The following is a 21,439-nucleotide window of genomic DNA, read 5'->3' on the forward strand; positions in this document are numbered from 1 at the left end:
ACAGCATTTCTCACACCAGCAGGAGCTTTATTGATACTTCTCCCTCACACAGAATCATTGAATCATAGAATGGTTTGGGTTGCAAGGGACCTTTAAAGGTCATCTTGTCCAACCCCCCTGCAAGAAGCAGGGACATCTCCAACCAGATCAGGTTGCTCAGAGCCTCATCCAACCTGGCCTTGAATGTTTCCAGGGATGGGGCATCCACCACCTCTGTGGGCAACCTGTTCCTGTGTTCCACCACCCTCATTGTAAAAAATTTCTTATTATATCAAGTCTGAATCTACCTCCCTCTATTTTAAAACTATTACCCCTCGTCCTATCACAACAGGCCCTACTAAAGAGTTTCTCCTCATCTTTTTTCATAAGCCCCCTTTAGGTACTCTAAATGAGGACAGCCCCAACTCTCAGCCTGTCCTCATAGGAGAGGTGCTCAAGATGGATAGGTTTCATACTGGGACTGGTAGACAGAAGTGGCAGAAGTGAAAAATAAACCTGAGCTTTTCGTGGGCAAGCTACTCTGTTTGTAAATGACCAATAAATGGGTTTGCCTTCTGCAGACTGGGACAGCTTTGTATCTCTAACATCTGCTTGCCTTGCATAGCCTGGGATACCTTGGCATTAGTCAGGAGGTGGAGAAAGATGGGCCCCCACTCTGAGGCAGTGTTTCTCTCTGCTTTCATGGGATAACCCTTCCTGGCAAAGATATCACAAGGAATTCTCTGAGGAGACATGCTTACACAAATTTGTGTGGATGTGCTAAGTGTTCTCATCAGCATTTAAACAGAGTATGAGCTGCATTGAATGAAGACTGGCTCCTGGGGTGGAATGTTTTCAAAACTTGAAAAAGCTGAGAAAGTGATGTCTGAGCATTTCTCATTCAAGAAGTCTCTTCCAGGAAACAAAAAAGAAGAGGGATGGGACAATCTGCCAGAGGTTTTCATCAGCCTAGCAGAGCAGGACAGATGTAGCAATAAGTGTGATAACAGCCTGAACACCTGGAGCTACCTGACCAAGAGTCAGTGCCCAAACACAAACAAACTCTACAGACTATAGGCAACTAGTCCACCTTGTGTATGTATGGACTACCTGTGCAGCTGCTCAGTCTGTCGTCAACCCCATGAGCAAGCCCTGACCCACCTCCTGCAGTAGAAACCACCGTGACAACAGCTCTGGACAACTCTGACCCCCACCTCCAAAACACGTCAGAAAATGATGGAGTGTATAAAATATTTCGCAGCCATTCAGCTGTCACTGAAGTTATTGAGCTGGTAAAGACCTTTGCAGACAATTCCTTCTCAGACAGGATGGGCAGCAAAGTAATTGTTACATTTTGCATTTTTCTTCTGACTTCTGTCCATGTAGCAGCACACCCAATGCGTATCAGCAAAGACCCCCAGAGGTCTGCAGGGACTCACCTCCCACTGTTTTTGGCAGAAGTTAGTCCCCTCAGTACCTACAAAGATACAGGCCAATGACTCCAGTTAACCTTCGATATTAAAATGTGTTAGAGCCCATTAAATGTCCTCAGAGGGAAGGAATCTGGTAAAACCACTTAATCATTGGGACTGAAGGTTTCTCATGGGTTGGCAAGGTCAAGAATCAAAACTGAACTCCTGTCTTCAAATTCACAATAACCACTGTGCTGTTCTCTGGTGTTAGAAGAGAGGTGTGCATATTAGGGGTTGCATGTTCCCATTTAGAAATCTCTTTCCAGTTTCTTTCAGACCTGAAGCACCAAGAGGAATTCTCAAGCAAAATGCTCCCATTTTTTTGAGGATATATAATTGGATTCTCTGTATATCATGACCAGCTAGTAACATAGACCTTACCAGGAACTGTCATCATGTGGCCCAGAAGGGCAATCTAAACATTTATTTAGTTTTTTTTTTTATTTTGACTTTGTGGCCTAAGTGAATCTGTCCATTTCCATTCCTGTCATTTATTGGCAGTCAAGAGTGAACACTGACACTGTCAGTGAACACCCAAGAGTGAATGCACAGACTGACACTGGAGGTATTTCAGACATTTGGCACAGGTTTTATAGTGCTTTATTCTGAACAGTAGTTAGGTAAACCAGTACCGAACATATGCAGCAGGCAGTCTTTAGATAGAAATGAAATCTGATTACCATTACTTCATATGGAATTTGGAGACTGGTAATGACAATGTTAATCTCACTCAAGTTGAAGTCCTTATTTCTTTCTCATGCCTCAAACGTTTAGTAATTGTATGGAGTCTCCTTAATGCTGAATGAAGAAGTAGAAATGACAGATAATATGTACATGAAAAGTGTGGCACTTCCAGTATTAATTCAACAGATTTCTTTCCTAGAATTGCAGAATGTTCTTTTTCTCAGGATATATAGAGAACAGGGTTTCTCATAGCTGCAGTGATCTGGTCCCCTCTTCCATGTCTGAAGGGCAGTGAGTCAAAAAATCCCACACAGCAGTCTAACCTCCTCAATCTACAAACTGACAGAACTCACGCTGAAGAGTCTTCTGGGTATACATTTTGTCACCATGATTATTGCCTCTTGCATCCATAGGTCTCAAGGCAGCTGCTGCTTCACATATGCAAACTCTGGTGCTAGCCTGGATCATCTAGCTACGCTGCAGAACCTGGCGCTGTTTCATTGTGCATTAGCAGGGTCCAGTAGCACAGCCTGGACCACCAGAGTGTAGCCAGGTACCAGGGGAGGGCTATCACACCACATGTCCACATTTTCCCCCTCTAGGCAGTAGGAATCCACAGAGCATGGGTCACGAGGGAAAGTGGTTTGGCTGGGGAGCAGGAGTGGAGCTCTTCCTCCCAGAGCCCTTTCCAACTCCCGGTCTATCAAAAACAGACTCTCAGTTCACTTTGTCTTGGGAAAAAGGTGTCACGGAGGAACAAAATATACTTCTTTCTGAGGCTGGGACACTTCTCAGTAAAATATGTTGTGTTCTTCACAGTGCGAATCCTTCAGCTTTAGGGGATGAAACAAAAGGATATAAACTAGTTCTGCTGCATATGTAGAGTACAGTGTATTACCCATCTGATATATGAACCTCTTAGATTTCCTTTCAAAGGTGATAGTCAGGATGCCAAGCTTTACCAGAACATGCACCACCATAAATGTAATTGTGCTTTTTCATAATGAATACGCTCTGCTTAAGGGGAACAGAATCGGCCTGAAAGAATCACGTTGCGAGTTTTGTTGTGCCTAAACAAAAATATAAATGGATGGTCAGCTTTAAATTCATCTTTGTGTTGCAGAATCCGATATCCTGGTACCTCTCGGGAGTCGCCACCTTGTTCATTTACTTCCAGAGAGACTTTATGGATGATCTTCGACAAAACCACACCTTTGGTCTCACACATTTCAGAGAAATCTGATGCGCTCTCATTGAAGACATTTGTCATGCCCAAGCATTCTAGAAGTGGCTTTAGGTCATAATCACCTTCTATGCTAAACTTTGGAAGAAATACATTCACTTTGGTGTTGGCCATCATGCTGGGATTGGTCCACTGTAATAATGTCTCAGGGGTAAGTGCCTTTTCCAGCTGAAGACAGAAAGGAACAGGAAATTAATGAGCGGTCCAAGAAAAGAGAGAGAAAAAAAAAGACCATTCCTGAACTTCCCACTCCTATCAAGCCTCAAAAACCAAACGCCAAATGCTATCTTTGCTTTTGAATTCACAACTGTAGCATTCAGGGTTAAGATACTCTCAGTTATATTGATGCAAGTATGATTCAATCCACAGGACAGGCCTCTGGAGCAATGCCACTGAATGCACATACTCTGACTATTAGCTCCTTAGGAGCTTTTGATACACGATCACCTCAACAACCATATGAAGGAAATCGAGAAAGACAGCCCCTACTCAGGGGCTGATTGGCCGATCCAAAAGTTGTGATTCCTGACCCTCCACAGTAATGAAATTGCTAGTATTTGGATAAAAAAGATTCCAAATCCAGAGCTCAATCTCAACCAAACATGCAGCTATTTGAGCAATGTTTTAAAAACTAGGGATTGAGGAAGCAGAATTTTGAGCCACAGCAAATTAGTATTAGGAACGGCCTCACTTGCATTCTAAGATATGTGTGTTCTGTAATTTACTCCTCCATATAAAAGTACCTTACAGCTGCAAGGGCAGAGGCCTCCTGCTTTGAAAATTTATGGCCAGTTGCAGCACATTATAAAGGAGATTTGCATGATCATCTGTCTCTTAATCCTTCAATTCTGAAGAGAGGTGAAAATATGTTCTATAATGTCCATAGAGAAATTACATAAGAAATAGTGGTTCTTTAGGAAATGCCTTATTCTTCTTCAATTTTGGGGGCATTTGTAATAAAAATTGCTTCTTTTCAGATGCCTTTGCTCAAAACGAAATCCTAGGGAAGTGTAAGACCTTAGCAAAAAAAAAAAAATCACAGATACATGCCAACTGAAAAAATGAGGACACCAGAGTAAATAAAGTCAGCACTACTGAGTACCCAGTAAGTATGAATTTAGGCACTTTACTATAGCAAGAACAAAAATCTTCAAATGAAGAATATTTTTGGGGGCCAGATTTTGCAGGCACTATCTAAGACAAAGTCTTGTTCACAACCTCACACTTCTCACAGGGGAAATGATGATGTCACAAATATGACATCAGGACCAGAGAAGCAGAATGAGAAGGTAAATACACAGGAAACTTACTTCTTGTTTCTTTCTACATAGTGACTAAATAACAAAAACCTTGCATAAGCATATGGCATTATAAGCGGGCTGTTTCAACACGAAGCATCATACTAATTTTCTTTTTTTCTCTCACCTGTTCCAAGCCAGTGGTCTCATCTTCAATCTCTTTAGGCAGTAGAATGAGCATGCTTATATGTTTGTTAAGGCATGGAAGCTCAAGAATGGCAACATTTAATTCTTTTACATAGCCCAGGCAAAAAGTAGCTTCCAGATTCATCATTTGCACTGGTTTAGTTTCAGTCTGCAAAACATAGAAGAAATAATCTAGCATTGCTTTTAATTCACAACTAAGACAGCAAGAGATAAAAGTTTGTAAGCTTGCATGTAGGCAGTACCTTGAGTTACCGTCAGATAATTTGTTGGCTTTCATAGGTAATGAAACTAGCTTTAAGAGACCCTTGTAATGATAGCTGTTGGCTCTCTATAGTAGGCGGCTTTCCAAAGAAGTCTACTTAATAGAGTCATAGAATCATAGCAACATATAGGGAATGTGCCTTAAAAGATAAATTTATCTAATATCAGAGGCCCTTCATGCCTGTTTCACTGAGTGCTACAAACTATACTGTTTACAGGGCATTGTAATGCAAATAAGTGTTAAGCATTGAGCACACCTCAACAGTGAAGGTCAAGCCATTCACATGAAGAACTGATATTTTGGTTCAGAAACTGGAACAGAATTGGAGGAAATTTCAGGCTTACCTAAAACCATATGTCTTTGGTTTTCATGAATGAAACAAAACAGAACAAAACTCTTTATTTCATAGGGAAGATTTACAAACTGTTCTGTTCACCTGGAAATTCATTTTAAAATTCAAATTCAGCAGAAAAAAATGTTATTTTAGGGAAAAAAAATATGTTTCACTTGAAAAAAAATATTGTTTGTTGTGTAGCTTTAAAAACTTATTTAGCTGAAACTGGTGGCTGATGTAGTATTTTGTGAATATTTTCAGTGAACCCAAAGCTCCAACTTTTCTCATTCACATATACACACAGACACACACACACGTATAGATATTTGGAGTATAAACTCTTTATATCACAAATATTTCCCAGCTTTATATCTTGATTTAAAGCTGCACAATATTCATCACTGGTCACAGATTCTGGAAGGGAAGAGCCATGGGTGCCGCACCCACTTGGCCCTACTGGCAAAGTACGGTTGATATGCAGAGGGCTGCAGTCCTGAACCTGACTGTAAAGAGGGAGATTGATGGGGTGCCATTGCTGGGGAGGAAAGCACAGGGCCAGGCACCCAAGGGGTATACTCAAAGACACCTCATAGATGGTGTAGATGTTTCACTAGCTCTGTGACCATGAGAAATGCGATGTTTTGTGCTTTACCACTGCTGGGTTTAGGATGGAGCCTCTGGTACAGGCTGCGATCTCTTGGAAGCAGCTACCCATCAGAATGTGCATCCCCTCGTTGCAGGCAGTGGCGGCTTCTGGGCACTTGTACTCAGCTGCTGTTGTCTAAATTTACTAACAGGGCAGTCTGTTTTCACACAGAAGCTTTTGAACAATGGATGCAAAAGCACCAGCAAAGTTTTAAAACAACATGACAAGCAAACAAGCATAAAGATAAAGAGTCTAAGAATGTTGTGGTAATAATAAATATTTCTCTTTTTCTCTTATTGGGATCTCCGTAGCTCAAAGTTTGCATTTTCTTGAGTGGAAAGAGTACTCTGTTTTTTCAGAACGTACCTTGTTGACTTTAAAAGGACATTCTTTGATCTCTGCCTCTGGGAACTTCTTCATCCAGTTTGTGACAAAATAAGCTGCATTAACTAGGAGGATCTGAGTCTGGTCACTTACGCTATCCTCATTCAAAATATTCTCCATTTTGCCTGTGAACAGGTTTAAGCTGGTTGTTAGTAAAACAATACATTATAAAGCTATCAAATGCTTCAACTGAATACGGAAACACTTCACTGAATTAAAATATTTGTGTCCAGCACCTCACCAATAGGAGATTTTAATTCTAATGGGAAATTTCAAAAAGAAGCACTTATGTAAAATTGAAGATTAATATTTGAAATTGGATTTGGGATCAAGGGAGACTTTCCAAATGACTTTTTTTTCTTGGCTTATATAGCATGGAATCAAAAACATGTCTACTGCTTTTGTTCTGTACCTTGAAGAAGGTACTGAATTTTCAGTGAAATTCAACAGGTGTAAGCAAAAAATTGTTTTGTCATTTGGAGAGCCAGACTTGAAGGGAAGTTCCAGATCAGCTGCTACCCATTTCTAGAGTGGCACGTGAGATTAAAATAATCACAATAACAACAAAAAGCCATATTGTTCTGATTGCAGTTCATAACCAAATACTTCAAATATGAAAATGTTGTCCCCTCCTCACTCTGTTTTAGACCTGCTCCAGAACTGCCACAAAAGGTACTGAATTCAGAGCACTGCAGAGGCAAGTCCTGCCTTCATGAACAAATTGCACAGGCAGGGCAAGGTGCTTCCACATGGGCAACTGTGCCAGCCTGAGAAGGACCAGACATGGCTCTCACACCCCTCGCACCCATATTTTGATATTTGCACCACACGAGGGCAACAGGCAGCAACCGACCCCAGAGCCACCTGTGCACAGGCTGCAAACAGGTTTGGTTATAGGTGCTGCATGTTCATATGGGCCAGGACCAGACCTCTGCACCCTGCCAGACTGGGAATGCTCTGCCCAGGGACTCTCACGGTCACTGATGTGCATCTCCTGTGACTCAGCCCAGCAGGTGGTGGCTCACTGGTACTGCAGGAAAAGTGTCCACAGCCCCATGTCCACAGGAAGGCACCTCCAAATACAAGCCGCACGTCCACTTGTGGCATGCTCGCTGGCAAAAGCAGCAAAGCAGCTGACCTGAGCTGCACTATTCATTAACAGCCTGAAATTCAGAGTCCATCAAATACTCCTCATTAGAATAAAACTTTTAAAGGAAACCAGGGCCTGGGTTCCATGTATTGATATCAGATGTTTGTGAAGCTCCACAGCCAGGAGCTGTCATTTTCCCAAGCTGTCTTGCTGCGGTCAAAGCTGTCAGCAGCTTTCCCCAAGGCTAATGCAAGATCAGTCTCACATTTCCACCTTCAGAAATGCTGCAGTAGTAAAGTTAGTGATTTCTAAACCAGCTGATGTTGCTAATCCTCATGAATCCAAATAATGGGTCTAGTCCCATTGCTTTCACTATGTATTTATTTCTAAAAGCTTTAGTAAAGAGGTGTCACAAGAACAAAGATCTCGCTCTTCAAAGAGGCAAACAGCATCCCCAAGGTTAAGCTGTACTCACCATCAGTTAGCTCTGAAAGAGATTTGTTGATCTTCTGTCGAGTTTCCTCTGTTTTTTCTTTGAACTCCACTAATTCCAGTTCAGATGGAAAAGGCCTCTTTGTGGAGTTGACAAAGTCCTGAAAAACACAAGTTACCAAAGTCATACTTGGTTAAATGCCATTCACTCAATGGCTTTTTACACAGCCTACAACATCAGCATGCTAAGCTTCACCACGGGGTAGCTGTATTATGATGAACCGCTATCAAGTAACAGCAGGTGACAACTAGGATGCACAGCTGCATTCAGCATGTCACTCCCAAAGGTGTCTTCAGCCCAGGGCCGTTGCATCAGCAGCTAAAGTAAATTTGGTATTGCAGGAGTAAGCACATTGCCAGAGTTTGAAAGGATAAAGCAACTCTCAGTCTAGATCTGTGTAAGAGAAGACTGAGATACAGGCCCCAGGCTGCTCACATCATGTCTGTCCTTGCCAGATGAGATGTTTGTTGCTGTGGATGGGTATTGGTCTTTGCTGTAGCAGAGGCTGAACAGCTGGCGATCTGATTAGAGTACGTTGACTTTTCTGAAACATCACTTTTAGGCTGATGTTGTCCTTGCTTGGGGCCCTATTCAAAGGCAACTTTTTGGGAAAGAAAAACCCACAATATTTTTCTTAGTTATTTGCAAGGACCGTAAGGCCAAACACCATCTTCCTCACTTGTGTTCTTTCCATAGCCAGGCTTCTGCCTCCTCAGACAGATTAAGAAAACTACCATTTATGCAGTAATTACTTGGGTGTGTGAACTGGACACACACTTGCGCCACCAACTTGTTTTAAAACTCCTCTATGTTCATACTTACAATGCAAAGACCTTGATGTGGCATAGAAGTTATTCTGCTTTCAAAACCTACTGAGCCTACTGACCTAAAGCATATTAATAACAGAATTACAAATGTTGTAAGAGTTGCATAGCTTGGGGTCAAGCAGCACACTCATCCTCCTACAGACTTTTATGGCAGCAGAGAATATTACGTTGTTCATCATCTGAATCGACTGAAGTAACAGCCAAGAGTGAGAGAATTTACTTCAAATAATGTTGAAGTCTGACACCATAAGGTGCCAACGTGCTGGCCAAGCAATTCATAGCACCAGAGCTTTTCTACAGTACTTACTGTGGTAGGATTAAGAGACTTGTCTACAAAGAGCCGCTTGACCATTTTCAATGCAAAGAAAGAGCTGAGTTTGGAAACATCTGAAGTTACTGTTTGAAACCCAAAAGAAACATCTTTGACATCTTGTAAATGGAGTACCTGTTAAAAGAACATAATAAAATACTCAGCATCTTTTTTTCCATTTATTATCTAAGCATTCCTAACAGCTTAGCAAAAAATAATGCTAGTTTGTGACCGGAGCTGTGGCCTTTCATATTTAAGCTAACAACACAGCCTCTCACTGTTGTTACTCAGAAATCATTTATTTCTTTGACATCCTCACATAAATCTAAAAAACCTGATCCTACCAGAACTTTAACCAAACAAGCCCATTTATTTCCCGTAAGCAGTCCAAAGAAATCAATAGACCTGCTCATGCTTGTGATGTGGCTTAGTTGACTAAAAGTCTGTAGTACGGATACACAATGTTTTCACCAAAGTTACATTCCTGTTCAAAAACCTGGAGCTTTTAAGCCAGATAAACGAGGGTCCCAGTTAGCCTCCTTTCCAGAAGTGGGCTATACCTTTAAAAACGCTTCACAGATCATCACGTTTTGCGATTGCTGTGACTGACACATGACATCACACGATATTTCAGCAAAGACTGATCAGATAACTACGTCTGTTTTGGTAGACAAAGTATGAGCTGGAGGTTTGGTAGACAAAGTATGAGCTGGAGGTAGGGCTGCAGACCCAGACATGGCCACCTCCCAGCTCCTGGGAATGACAAGTCCAGTTCTAGGAAGTTCTGGGGTGACTCAAAACTCCCTGCTTTTAGGCACCAGAGGTGACGCATTCCTGCTGGTTTTGTTGGAAAATAACCCTGTAAATAAGAATTGAACTTCTGTGCCTCCTTATTACAGGGCCTTCGATGGTGGCTGTTTCATTCCAGGAAATCTTTCTCAAATTCTCACGTGAGGCATGGCAGGCGTTAGCAACCTTCTTTTCCCTTTGTCCCTCACTCCCGCTCTTTCTCCCTGAACACATCGTATCTTCACAGGCTCAACAAATTGCTGCTCAGCCTCAACTGTCCCTCAGCATCCTCCCCTCTCTTTGCTCAGTGTGAGCAGGACGAAATAAGCTCCCAAGGACACAGCAACAGCACACCTCTCACAGCCAAACTCCACAGTCATTTCCTCAGAAATAATTTTCTCAACTTACTTCCTTTTCCTCCAACACTTTTGTTGCTTAGTATGTTAAGTGCAGAAAACACTTCTGTGCCTGGAAACTACCTCTGGGGAGGAAGCTATGCTACTACAACTGCTCTACCTGGAACAGCTTTTAGCACAAGTTTTAACTCCCATTCCAGAGTCCAGAGACTCCTGTCTCCTTTAAGTTTCTAGTCTTTAAAACCCAACCATGAACTCGGGGGCAGGCAGAAGCTAGAACAGACATGCAAAATAGGAGATACTGCATTTAAAAACATACCAAGTTCCCCTTAGTATCTGAAGTCAGCACTTTTTACATACTACTTCAGCAATATGAAACATAAACGTGCTTGTGTAACAGAACTCTGTTTGTGGATGTGTAGGTTAACTTGTTATGGGATGGTTCAAAGCAAACTGCAGACACAAGTGAAAATAAAATTAAGTGCAGGTTAATACTTTGAACTCTTCTATTAGAAAGCCAGTGCTTGAATTCTGAAATAGCAAGGAAGCTGCAAGGTGTCATTTAAATTAATTTTAAAAAAGATGTAGAGTTCATTTAAATTTTTTTTACATGATCCTGTTTGGAAAAATCTGCAAAGTCAGGAAGACCTTTGTGGATATATTGCTTTGCAGCTCTGCGAACAGCAGAGGTTTCATTGTAATCTGTAGCATGAGTTGGGGCACAGGAGGCTGTGCTTGGGGGTACCTTCAGTGAATGAGGAAGTACAGGGAGGAATTCCCAAAGGAGGAAAAATGTATTCAAATACACAGAATATCCCTCAGAGCAAGGTGACAATCAGCATATAAATGCATACTAAATTTGATTCTCCTTCACCTGTAGGTAACTGCAGAAACCATGGGCATCCTCACTGGGATAAAAAGGAACTCTGCAAACCTCTGCTCACGTGGAGGCAGCAGAAGAGGCTGCAAGGCTGCCTCCCTGCACCACAGAGTGAGCTTGATAAACTGATTGCATCATTACTGCCATGCTGCATCATGGTATGGAAACCTCTTGAACGCCATGAGCTGCTTGGAAGGAGAAACATTCATGTTGTGTCCTCCTCTAGCCCTTCACCCTCACCTCTAGCCACACTGCCAAAGTCACAGAAGGCAAAGGCAGGGACTGGGAGAATGAAGAACTGCCCACTGTAGGACAAGATCAGATCTGAGACCACCTAAGGACCTGAAGAGCACAAGTCTGTGGGACCGGATGAGATGCATCCGCAGGTCCTGAGGGAACTGGCAGATGAAGTTGCCAAGCTGCTGTCCATCATATTTGAGAAGTCGTGGCAGTCTGGTGAGGTTACCACTGACTGGACAAGGGGAAACATAACACCCATTTTTAAAAAGGGAAACAAGGAAGACCCAGGGAACTACAGGCTGGTCAATCTCACCTCCATGCCTGGCAAGGTCATGGAGCAGATTCATCTAGAAACTACGCTAAGGCACATAGAAAATAAGGAGGTGATCCGTGACAGCTAACATGGCTTCACTAAAGGCAGATCGTGCCTGACAAATCTGGTTGCCTTTATGATGGGGTTACAGCAGCGGTGGACAAGGGACGAGCAACTGACATCATCTACCTGGCCTTGTGCAAAGCATTTGACACTGTCCCACACAATATCCTTCTCTCTAAACTGGAAAGACATGGATTTGATGGATGGACCACTTGGTGGATAAGGCATTGGCTGGATGGTTACACTTAAAGAGTTGTGGTCAATGGCTCGATGTCCAAGTGGAGACCAATGACGAGTGGTGTTCCTCAGGGGTCACTATTGGGACCGGCTCTGTTTAACATCTTTGTTGATGACATGGACAGTGGTGCATCCTCAGTGCTGTGCATCCTCAGCAAATTCGCTGATGACACCAAATGGTGTGGTCGACATGCTGGAGGAAAGGGATGCCATCCAGAGGGACCTTGACAGGCTGAAGAGGTGGGCCCGTGCAAATCTCATCAAGTTCAAGAAGGCCAAGTGCAATGTCCTGCACATGGGTTGGGGCAATCCCAGGCACAAATACAGGCTGAGCAGAGAATCGATTGAGAGCAGCCTTCAGGAGAAGGACTTGGGAGTGTTGGTTGATGAGAAGCTCAACATGAGCAGGCGATGTGCACTTGCAGCCCAGAAAGCCAACTGCATCCTGAGCTGCATCAAAAGACACGTGGCCAGCAGGCTGAGGGAGGTGATTCTCCCCCTTTACTCTGCCCTGGTGAGACCCCCCCACCTGGAGTACTGCATCCAGTTCTGAAGCCCCAAACGTAAGAAGGACATGCTGCTGCAGCAAGTCCAGAGGAGGGCCACAAAGATGATAAGAGGGCTGCAGCACCTCTCCTATGAGGACAGGCTACGAGAGTTGGGGCTGTTCCGCCTGGAGAAGAGAAGGCTCCAGGGAGACCTGATAGCAGCCTTCCAGTACCTCAAGGGGGCCTATAAGAAAGCTGGAGAGGGACTTTTGACAAGGGCATGCAGTGATAGAAGGAGAAGGAGTAATGGCTTTAAACTGGAAGAAGGTAGATTTAGATTAGATATAAGGAAGAAATTCCTCTCTATGAGGGTGGTGAACCATTTGAACAGGTTGCCCAGAGAAGATGTCTATGCCCCATCCCTGGAATTGATCAAGGCCAGGTTGGGTGGGCCTTTGAGCAACCTGGTCTAGTGGAAGGTGTCCCTGGCCAGGGCAGGGTGTTGGAACTAGATGATCTTTAAGGTCTCTTCCAACCCAAACCATTCTATGACTCTATGATTCTACTGCACTAGCCTTTTCTTAGCTGTATTGCTGGAGAAATGCGAAATGTCAGTGCAAGGTTGCTAACCGTAATTGCTGCTGACAGATAATGGCAAAATTATTTCCAGTTCTATAAAGATTCAGCATTCTTGAAGCTTCGGCATTATCCAGCAAATGTAGTGATCCTGACTATGACTTGCAGCCACAATCAACACTATGCTAAAAGGAGATAAAGCTTTAATGCAACTGTTGAGAGCTCTGCCTTGTCACCTTCTGCCATTGTACAGAGATGTGTGAGCAAGCTTTTTCTTTATGACAGATTTTCAACCTCTCTTGCTGTGTGGGGCCATGCAGTGTGGGATTTTGGATGGATGGTTTGCAGCCTGGCTTACAAGGGAACCAGACATCCAGTAGAATATCAACAAGAATAAAAAAGAAGGCCACCTCCCACAGCCATATAATTTTGCAGCCACAGAACAGGATGCTGACAGCTTACCTGTTTCATTTGATCTGCAGTATCACCTTTTGTAGCTTTATATGCCAGAGCCAGAGATGTTGAGGTACACAGTGGGGCAAAAATAATATTGGCTGTTTTGTCCTGCTCGCATAGTTTTTTGAACATATCGACTGCAAAGGCAGTGTTTGCTAGTTGCAGAGCATCCATCGTCATTCTGAAACAGAAAAGGGAAAAGAGAGATGACTCACAGAGTATAATTCTAGCTCCTGCTGTGGTGGGGCTCTGTCAGAGCACTGATTTCTTCATGGAAAGAGGCTGGACATCAGTAAGGGAACTGGGCAGCTCAGAGAGGAGGGGAGGACCTGATCAAGCCCACTCAGCTTCAGAGCACACCAGAGGCTCCTGAGGAGCAGGGAAGGTCTCATCCATGTCCAACCAAGTAAATGTGAGTGATTCAGTAACAGCCACCATCTTCAAGTGACAGCTGGCAATGCCACATGTTACATGGGGCCAGTATTACCAGAAGCACTTGGGGAAATCTGGGTAGGTCAGGGTGACCCACGCATATTGAGTTAAATTGGATCATATATGAATTTAATCTGTTTTTAATTGATACTCTTAAAATGTGCCAACTTATAAGGCACTCTGCCTATGCTTTGGGCTTTCCTGGCTCTCAAACAGGCCTTTAATAGCCTCATAATCTTTCCTGTCTCTTGCTTCATGGCTAATTGTTCATTAAAGCTTTAGCTTTGGTACACATCCTTCCTCTAAGGGATGACTCCCCATTCTTCCTAGCCTTGCTAGAAGTTTCCAGAAAGCCGTCTGGTCCTGTAAGTTAAGATTGTCCTAGAAACTTAAAGGAGACCTCCTAAATAAATACTGCTGTGTGTCCACTCAGCACTTACACTGTTTTAACTGCAAATATTTTCCTAGCCATTCTTAATAACTGCAGTTGCCACAGGGCTGTTAGATGATCTGTGCAGTCAGGAATGGGACGGGTGGTGCACAAGGGACAGTTGCTGCAGTCCATGCTCTAGGAAAGCCAGGGAGCATTCCCATCTTCCAGAGCGCTTTCAAAAACCTGAAATTGCACTTTGGTGTAAGCACGTTTGTGTAGATTCTAGCTAACAAGGGTGAACCACAGAATTTCAGTCAATAGCACAAGTCTGGCTTTAGATCAGCAAGCACACAGAAGATGACCACTCTGGCATAGTGAATTTGACACTACCCTGGCCCTAATACTATCCCTAAAGAAAAGGCAATCTGTTAAAATTGATGTTAAACAGCTCCATCAAATCTATTGACACAGAGAGAAAGGAAATGGAAAAGATGAATATTGGGAGTATCACGTATATCAAAAGGTATAAGATTTCACACAGAACTTAAAAGGTATCTCCAGCATTTGCTCTCTCCAGAAAAAAAATGGCAAAACAGTGGAATAAATATTCTGTGGAGGGGTGATTTTAAAAGGTGTGTTCTTATCCAGACACATACCTATCTGCATTTGCATTTCAAGCTCTGACACTGAAGACCTAGGGGTTCTATTTTATCCTGTTATGAAAAGGAAAGTCAGTTATTTCTTACATTGGTAAGAGGTTTGCTGATCTTTTGAGAAATACCCTAAGCACAAGGATTTCCCTCTGGTAACTGACTACTTAATACTACAGTCTCAAACATTTACTTAGCTAGTTCATATCATTTGCATCCTAGCCAGGAAAGACCTCACTGGGTAAGAGTAGCAAGGTATGAAAAGACAGAAGGGGGAAGAGGGAACATATGGGCAGGGAACGGTCTCCAGTAAGGTACCTTTCCTGACTGGTCACTCTCCTCCTGCTTTGGAAAGGCATTTTGAATGAGAACATTCTCCTATTTCAGTGCATGTGTCATACTGCCCAAACTTAGCTGAACATCTGACACCATTGTACAGAGACGCTGTGGAGCAGTTGTGGTATTTGACAGTAGTGAATTACTTCCAAATAATTGGTGGTATTTATACATTTTTATGGGAGTATGTATTTTACAGGTGCATAATTCGCCTGTGACATGGTAGAGAAAACACTTTGATTTACTCGTAATACCTGTTTGATTAGAGAAAGCCTTTTACAAAATAAGTGTCTTTATTTTTATTTTAATTAACTTATAAGTGGTCTTGGATCTATTTGGTAAGGCAATTGGTTTATTTGGCAACTGGTTTGTTTGGGGCTAAAAGATGCTGTATAAAAGATTACTGAAATTCATTGCACAATCTAATTAAATAAAAAAAAAAGAAAGAAAGAGACATAAAAACAAGGCTTTCTAAATCCATGTTTGAAAAGCACACCAAAGAGCGCTGCACTCTTACAAAATGTTCTGACTGTTGGTATTAGCAACAAACTGTTTGCTAACAAATCCCCTCCCACTGAAAAAAAAAAAAAAAAGGAATTTGTCCTGAGGAGACAAAGCATTCAATATACATCACTGAAGAAAGCTATCCCCACATAAAAATATAGAGGGGTGTGCTTTGCAACATCTTGAGGCTTTGCCAGAACTCAAAATTCAGAATGGGTCTGGCCAGGCTTCTCCATCTTCCATCAGCCTGGCCATGCCCAGCAGCTGCTTGGTAAAGAGAAATTATCCATGTGAGATCCCATTTGACAGTGTCAGCAGGCATCGAGCTGATGTCAGACTGATGTTCAAGAATCACGTCTCAGAGATCTTATGGGTGAAAAGGGAGAACTCAGCACCAGCCCAGCACTGCAACCATCTGTCTCATTTATGTAGTCACAATTTCTCACACATGAAAGCAACTAACTACCAGAAAAGTCATACCTGCCAGAAACCATGGGCTCAGCACACACCTCGAAGGAGGAGAGCTTTGGGCAGAACAGTTGCAAAAGACAGTTAAAATAAATTTGAAGGACTGAGACTGCTGATGAGGGAGTAACTTGGAACAACTGGAGCAACTTGGAGCAAATGTAAAATCATCCTTTAAAATGCCTCTCCTCCATTGCTCATCCCAGACATGCACCTTTGTGCCTGTGCTTGTCATAAACTCCCTTGCACAGGCTGCCCATCTTATTTTCCCCACTAACTCAACCATTCACACATGAACACACAATACATACATATACTTTGTCCCCTTGTCTCTATCTCTCTCTGCCTGCCCTCCTCCAGACCCCAGCTAAAATTTGATGATTTGGGGCAAGTACCAACTTCCCAGGTATTTCTTACTGAGGAGCTGGTGGAAAATTACCCAGCGAATCAAGAATGTGTCATTTGACATCTATCACCCTCAAGAAGACAAACAATATGAAGAATCTCACAAAGCAGTTCACTGTGCTTATTTGCTAGTGGGGTAGAATATCATTCTTTGGTGCTGGCTGGCCTGATATTCTTCTATTTAATCCTCTGGATCTTCCTTACATGCTAAAAATCATTGCCACTTAAAAATACTTCTTGTTCCTTTCTGGCTTTATATTGCAAATGCTAGGCTGTCATTCTAACATTAGCATTTTCAATTATATTGGCAAACCTAGAGTGATTTTAAGACATGTATGTGCTGCCTGTGTTTCACTTCCTTGGGCTGCAAGAGATTCAGAGTAAGAAAATAACATAGGAAGTTATGCAAGATTGAATTAAACTCTTCTTCCTTATGCCAGTGAAAAGCTGTACCATGGCTTAAAAACTCTTCTGACCTCATTCGTAACTCTGATACTGTTCATTTTCTACAAAGTTTTGATGTTCCTTTTCAGTAAGGAAAATGGGACGTAGTTCATGACGAACATTTTCTTTACCCTTTGTTCATCCAGTAACTGCTGATACTCTCAGAGCTTCTGTTGTGCTGATTGAAACTATTTCTGGTAATGGTAAAGCTTATAATTCCATTCTTATATTTTTTTTCTTTCAGTGCTATTACTGAAATAATGCCCATTCAGGGCATTTCATTGGGAAAAAAGCTCAGTTTCACCCTTAACCTTGAATGATGGGAATGATAGAGAATAATCTCTATTCCACCATCTCTTTCAAGTGCCTCTGGTCAGCCAGTTTTTTATGCTCCATTTATTAATGATGTGTGATATTTAGGAGCTCATGACATTCATATTCATGAAAAGAATTTACTGTATTAAATGTTACAAAATCTTAAATCTCATTAAAGCCTTGAGCGCCCCAAGCCTTGTGAGTCCATTAAAGTCAGTCCCAGTCAAGTGAGAAGAGTTGAGGCTCCCACCAAGAGGAAAGCCCATCAGATGCCCATTAGCAGTCTTAGAAATCAGATGCAGCTTCTGAGTCAGTAATCACAGGGAACCCTCAAACAAATTTTAAAAAGGCCTGCTGCGTGGATTCCTGCTGAGTCCCTCCTTTCCCGGGAAAGCGGTATGTCAGCACTTCCAGAGAGGCCCGCGGCAGTGGTGCACTGTCTAAGCACAGGTAGCCTGTGATCCACCCAGCTTTGCTTAAAACTGTGCCTCTGCCACAGCGTTACAGAAACACTTTCAGATACAGAAGGGAGCTGAAAGGCTACTGAACCAGTTTAGAAAAACCTGATTTAAACTTGTTCATTGTTATAAGACACCATTTTTGCTTAGCCGCTCTGGAATGCAACAACAACAACAACAAAACCAAAAGAAAACAACAGAGAGGCTTTGTTTACTATCTGCTTGGTAAGAGAAAAGCTAAATATAGCTTATCTTTTAAAAATATAATCTGGACAATAGCAACATCTGTGTGGAAATGTCTGACAAGTCAAGTTAGCTATAAGGTAGGGATAATCTGATAAAGCAGAGCAAGTATTTATTTTATTCTTGTCTCAGTTAAGCAGTCTTTCCAGGAGAAGACACCTGTGGCAGACAAAGCGTGGACAGTGCTGGCCATCCAGTGCTGGGGGCTGTGTGTACTAGGTGTACAGCTCAGGAACTTTGAGTGTCAGCGCTGTAGTTTCTCCCGTTCAAACAAACTTCCACTGAGAGGAGAAAGGATATGAAACAACTCACACATATGTTTCACGAGTGAGACTTTAATATTTGAACCTAACTCAAGCATTTCACACGACCCCACTTCAGCTCCTACTCAGCAAACACAAAATATAAAGAAATAAAAGACTTCTGTGAGCCTTTTTTTCTCACTTCTACACAAATGACAACTCTCCACCTGTCAGACTACATGGCTATGCAACAAGGACACAATTACCTCTGGAAAGATATTTCTTTGAGGAACCCAGGACATCAGACTGATGTGGGACCAGAGCATCTCATATGGTTGCGGAAAAAGTACTGTCAGAGAAAGTCACTCCAGGAATGAAAGGGAGAAATGAGCCGCCGCAATATGCTTTGTGGTACCTCAATAGCCAGTGAATTCTTCAAACTATATGGTCACGCTGAAAATAAATTGGTAATTACTGGACTAAGTTCCTGCCTTTCACTTTAAACAAGCGTGGATTAGTCACTTGATTAATAACCCAAAGCAAACAGAGCAGAGTGTACAGACCTCTGCAGAAAATGAGAGGAATACTTCTCTGTAACAGAGACTTACAAAACAGTCTAAATTCTACTTTGACACATGGAGCATTTTCATGGCATCATACACAACCTGCCTTTTCTGACATGGGGAAAGCCATTTGCAGTAAACCACCATATTTTAATAATTCCTAATGCCCTTGCTGTCTCACCTGCCAGATCCTATTCACCACTTCCAATGAATCTTTGCGGGCGGAAGAAATAGAGCATAGCAAATGCAGCAGTTTTGGGATGAAACCAAAAATGCAGTAGCTTGGAAAGGCTTTTTTGCTCTTTTAATTCCACATTATATCCTTTCGTACAAATTTCCTTATCCCATTCCTTCTACGCAACTATGTTTCACAGTGGAGATTTGTTAACTCTTAATTATACATTAATTACAGTATCAGAGGAAGAAAAAAAGCTGTACTTACTTTTCAAGGCTATAATCCTGGTAAAGGAATCAATGAAATGAGTACAGCACGAAGAACTAGCTACCCGTGGTGGAACCTTGCCGAGCAGAAGACTCTCTTAGCTTGCCTGCTCATTGACACCACTCCCACTTTCCCAACCTTAATTTGTGCACACACACTCCCTCTCACTCTCGCTTCCCCCCCCCTCCCCCTTAATCATTCTTCGTGGCAACTCCTACACTGGAGGAGCAAAATGATTCACACCAGAGTTGTCTTTGCCTGCCCAGCTACTGAAGACAACAACAAGCTCTGGCAGGAAAGAGCAGCCTTTGTGCGTTGCCTTCAGCAAGAGCAGTACAAAAGGCACCAGACAAGAACAAACGAAGACTACGAAAGAGAGAATATAGGAGTGCATGAGCAGTTAAAAAAATCTTCTGAGCAAAAACCAGTACTCCAAGGTACATTGGATTTGTTGCTATTTGCAGAAAAATTATAATTGTTTTGCAGAAAAAGATGCCCAGGAAGACAACCAAAATGTATAGGAGTGTGTGGCTGGGCACTTTGCATCTGTATACGCATTAAGCCAGTGTCTTAATTCTGTCTTTGTGAGAGGCATATGTGTGTGTTTGGTTGCTTAAAAGCCACAGGACATACTGGAGTTGACACTCAAGGAAAAATATCTGCCCTTCTTGTTACTGTAAAGCAAAAGCTTCCTCCCATAGGCAGTCAGGTCCTCTGCAGGGGAGCAGCCTTCCCTGCTGCCAGCTGTCCCCAGAGGTGGGAGAGGAAGAGAAAGTCCCATCCCTTCACCTCCAGGATGGGGACCGCTGGGTTCACGTCCACAGTCCACGTTACTACTGATGGATGTGACAGGATGGGAGAAGAAAGTGAGAGGGAGAGGGGATGGTGCAGCCCACCAAGTCTATTTTGATTTAAAAGACGTACACAGATGTTAGCAAGGAAGACGTGGCCTACACTCCTCCACACCATTCCCTGGTTGTGCAGCTGAATCTCCCGCAGAGGGAACCCCAGCAAGTACTCCTTGGGAGGCAGTGGCTACACTTCAGTCCCCATGAGGAAACGGTGTGCCGCACCACCAGCACAGCTCAGGTTCACACCTCAGTAACCTCAGGTGGCCTTGCATACTTTTAAGCGACAAAAGGTAAATGCAAGATAATTGAGTTTGCTTTCATGTTTGCAGTGTTGGTGTGCTCAGCTGCGCAAATGAAAGGGCTAGGAAATCAAAGAATGTGTTTTCACTGACACGGTGCCTCCTTGGTGACAGTAGGAATTGGGGAGCTGTTATCTCCTTCTGGAATTACATGTTCCTGTGTTGCTTTAGGCATAAATCACACCATGCATGGCGTCCTGATCATGTTTCCTTCCAAAAGGCTCCTAAGCTTTTATTACCCAAAGGAAATTTCATTTTACTTACTGCTATGATGCAGATGGGGTTCATTTTCCATCATTACCAGACAGCAAATTTAAAATTTGTATGCTTTGCCATAAGTGAATTCATAACAAAGACAGGGTGTGGATATGTTTACGCAATTAAAACAAGTTACAGGCCAGCTGGCTAAACTGTGCCATCTGGGCCATCATTGTTATGCATCTAATTATGCCTTCTGTAAGATAAATTTTGATGAAAATCCACAATAATGTTGGCTGCCAGACTCTTCTCAGATGTCTGCAGGTAGTCTAAAGCCAAACACGGCCATCTCTGCAAGAGCAAACCTAACTTCATACACAAGTATGGTCACTGTGAAGTGGCTCAGGAGCTTCTGGATAAGCTTCGGGGAGGTGGACAACAGCCAAACAGCCTTAACAGAGATGGCACAACTCACCAGATCCATTTCCTTGCTAGTGATAGGTGGGAAATACATATATAAGTAGGTGTATCCGTTATTTTAAAGGCTGGACAATGGAAAAGGGAAAGGCCTCTACATTGCCAAGCTGGAGGTGTGTAAACATCACTTATCCTCCACTAGACAACTGCTCTGTGATAGCTGAGGTCCGACACC

At 42.7% G+C, this 21,439-nt stretch overlaps 1 protein-coding gene across 1 annotated transcript; it reads right to left on the bottom strand.

Annotated features, from left to right (window-relative positions):
* Positions 1-2,027: 2,027 nt before the first annotated feature.
* Positions 2,028-19,542, bottom strand: SERPINB5 (serpin family B member 5). The gene is made up of 7 exons (XM_010119555.2): positions 19,440-19,542; positions 13,574-13,748; positions 9,167-9,304; positions 8,015-8,132; positions 6,432-6,574; positions 4,804-4,971; positions 2,028-3,546 (listed from the first exon to the last, which is right to left on the bottom strand). The coding sequence occupies exons 2-7, from the start codon at positions 13,745-13,747 to the stop codon at positions 3,154-3,156; spliced, it is 1,134 nt and encodes a 377-aa protein (XP_010117857.1). The 5' UTR covers position 13,748; positions 19,440-19,542; the 3' UTR covers positions 2,028-3,153.
* Between the last annotated feature and the right edge of the window lie 1,897 nt (positions 19,543-21,439).

The sequence above is a fragment of the Chlamydotis macqueenii genome, chromosome 2 (assembly GCF_036417535.1).
Source record: "Chlamydotis macqueenii isolate bChlMac1 chromosome 2, bChlMac1.mat, whole genome shotgun sequence".
NCBI lineage: Eukaryota > Metazoa > Chordata > Aves > Otidiformes > Otididae > Chlamydotis > Chlamydotis macqueenii.

Bases quoted from the DNA above. Each gene is read 5' to 3' on its own strand.
- SERPINB5 (XM_010119555.2), bottom strand. From the start codon at position 13,747: ATGACGATGGATGCTCTGCAACTAGCAAACACTGCCTTTGCAGTCGAT. The intron at 9,305-13,573 runs GTAAGCTGTCAG...TTCTTTTAACAG, and splicing joins CTGCAGATCAAATGAAACAG to GTACTCCATTTACAAGATGT. The intron at 4,972-6,431 runs GTACGTTCTGAA...TATGTTTTGCAG, and splicing joins GTCCTTTTAAAGTCAACAAG to ACTGAAACTAAACCAGTGCA.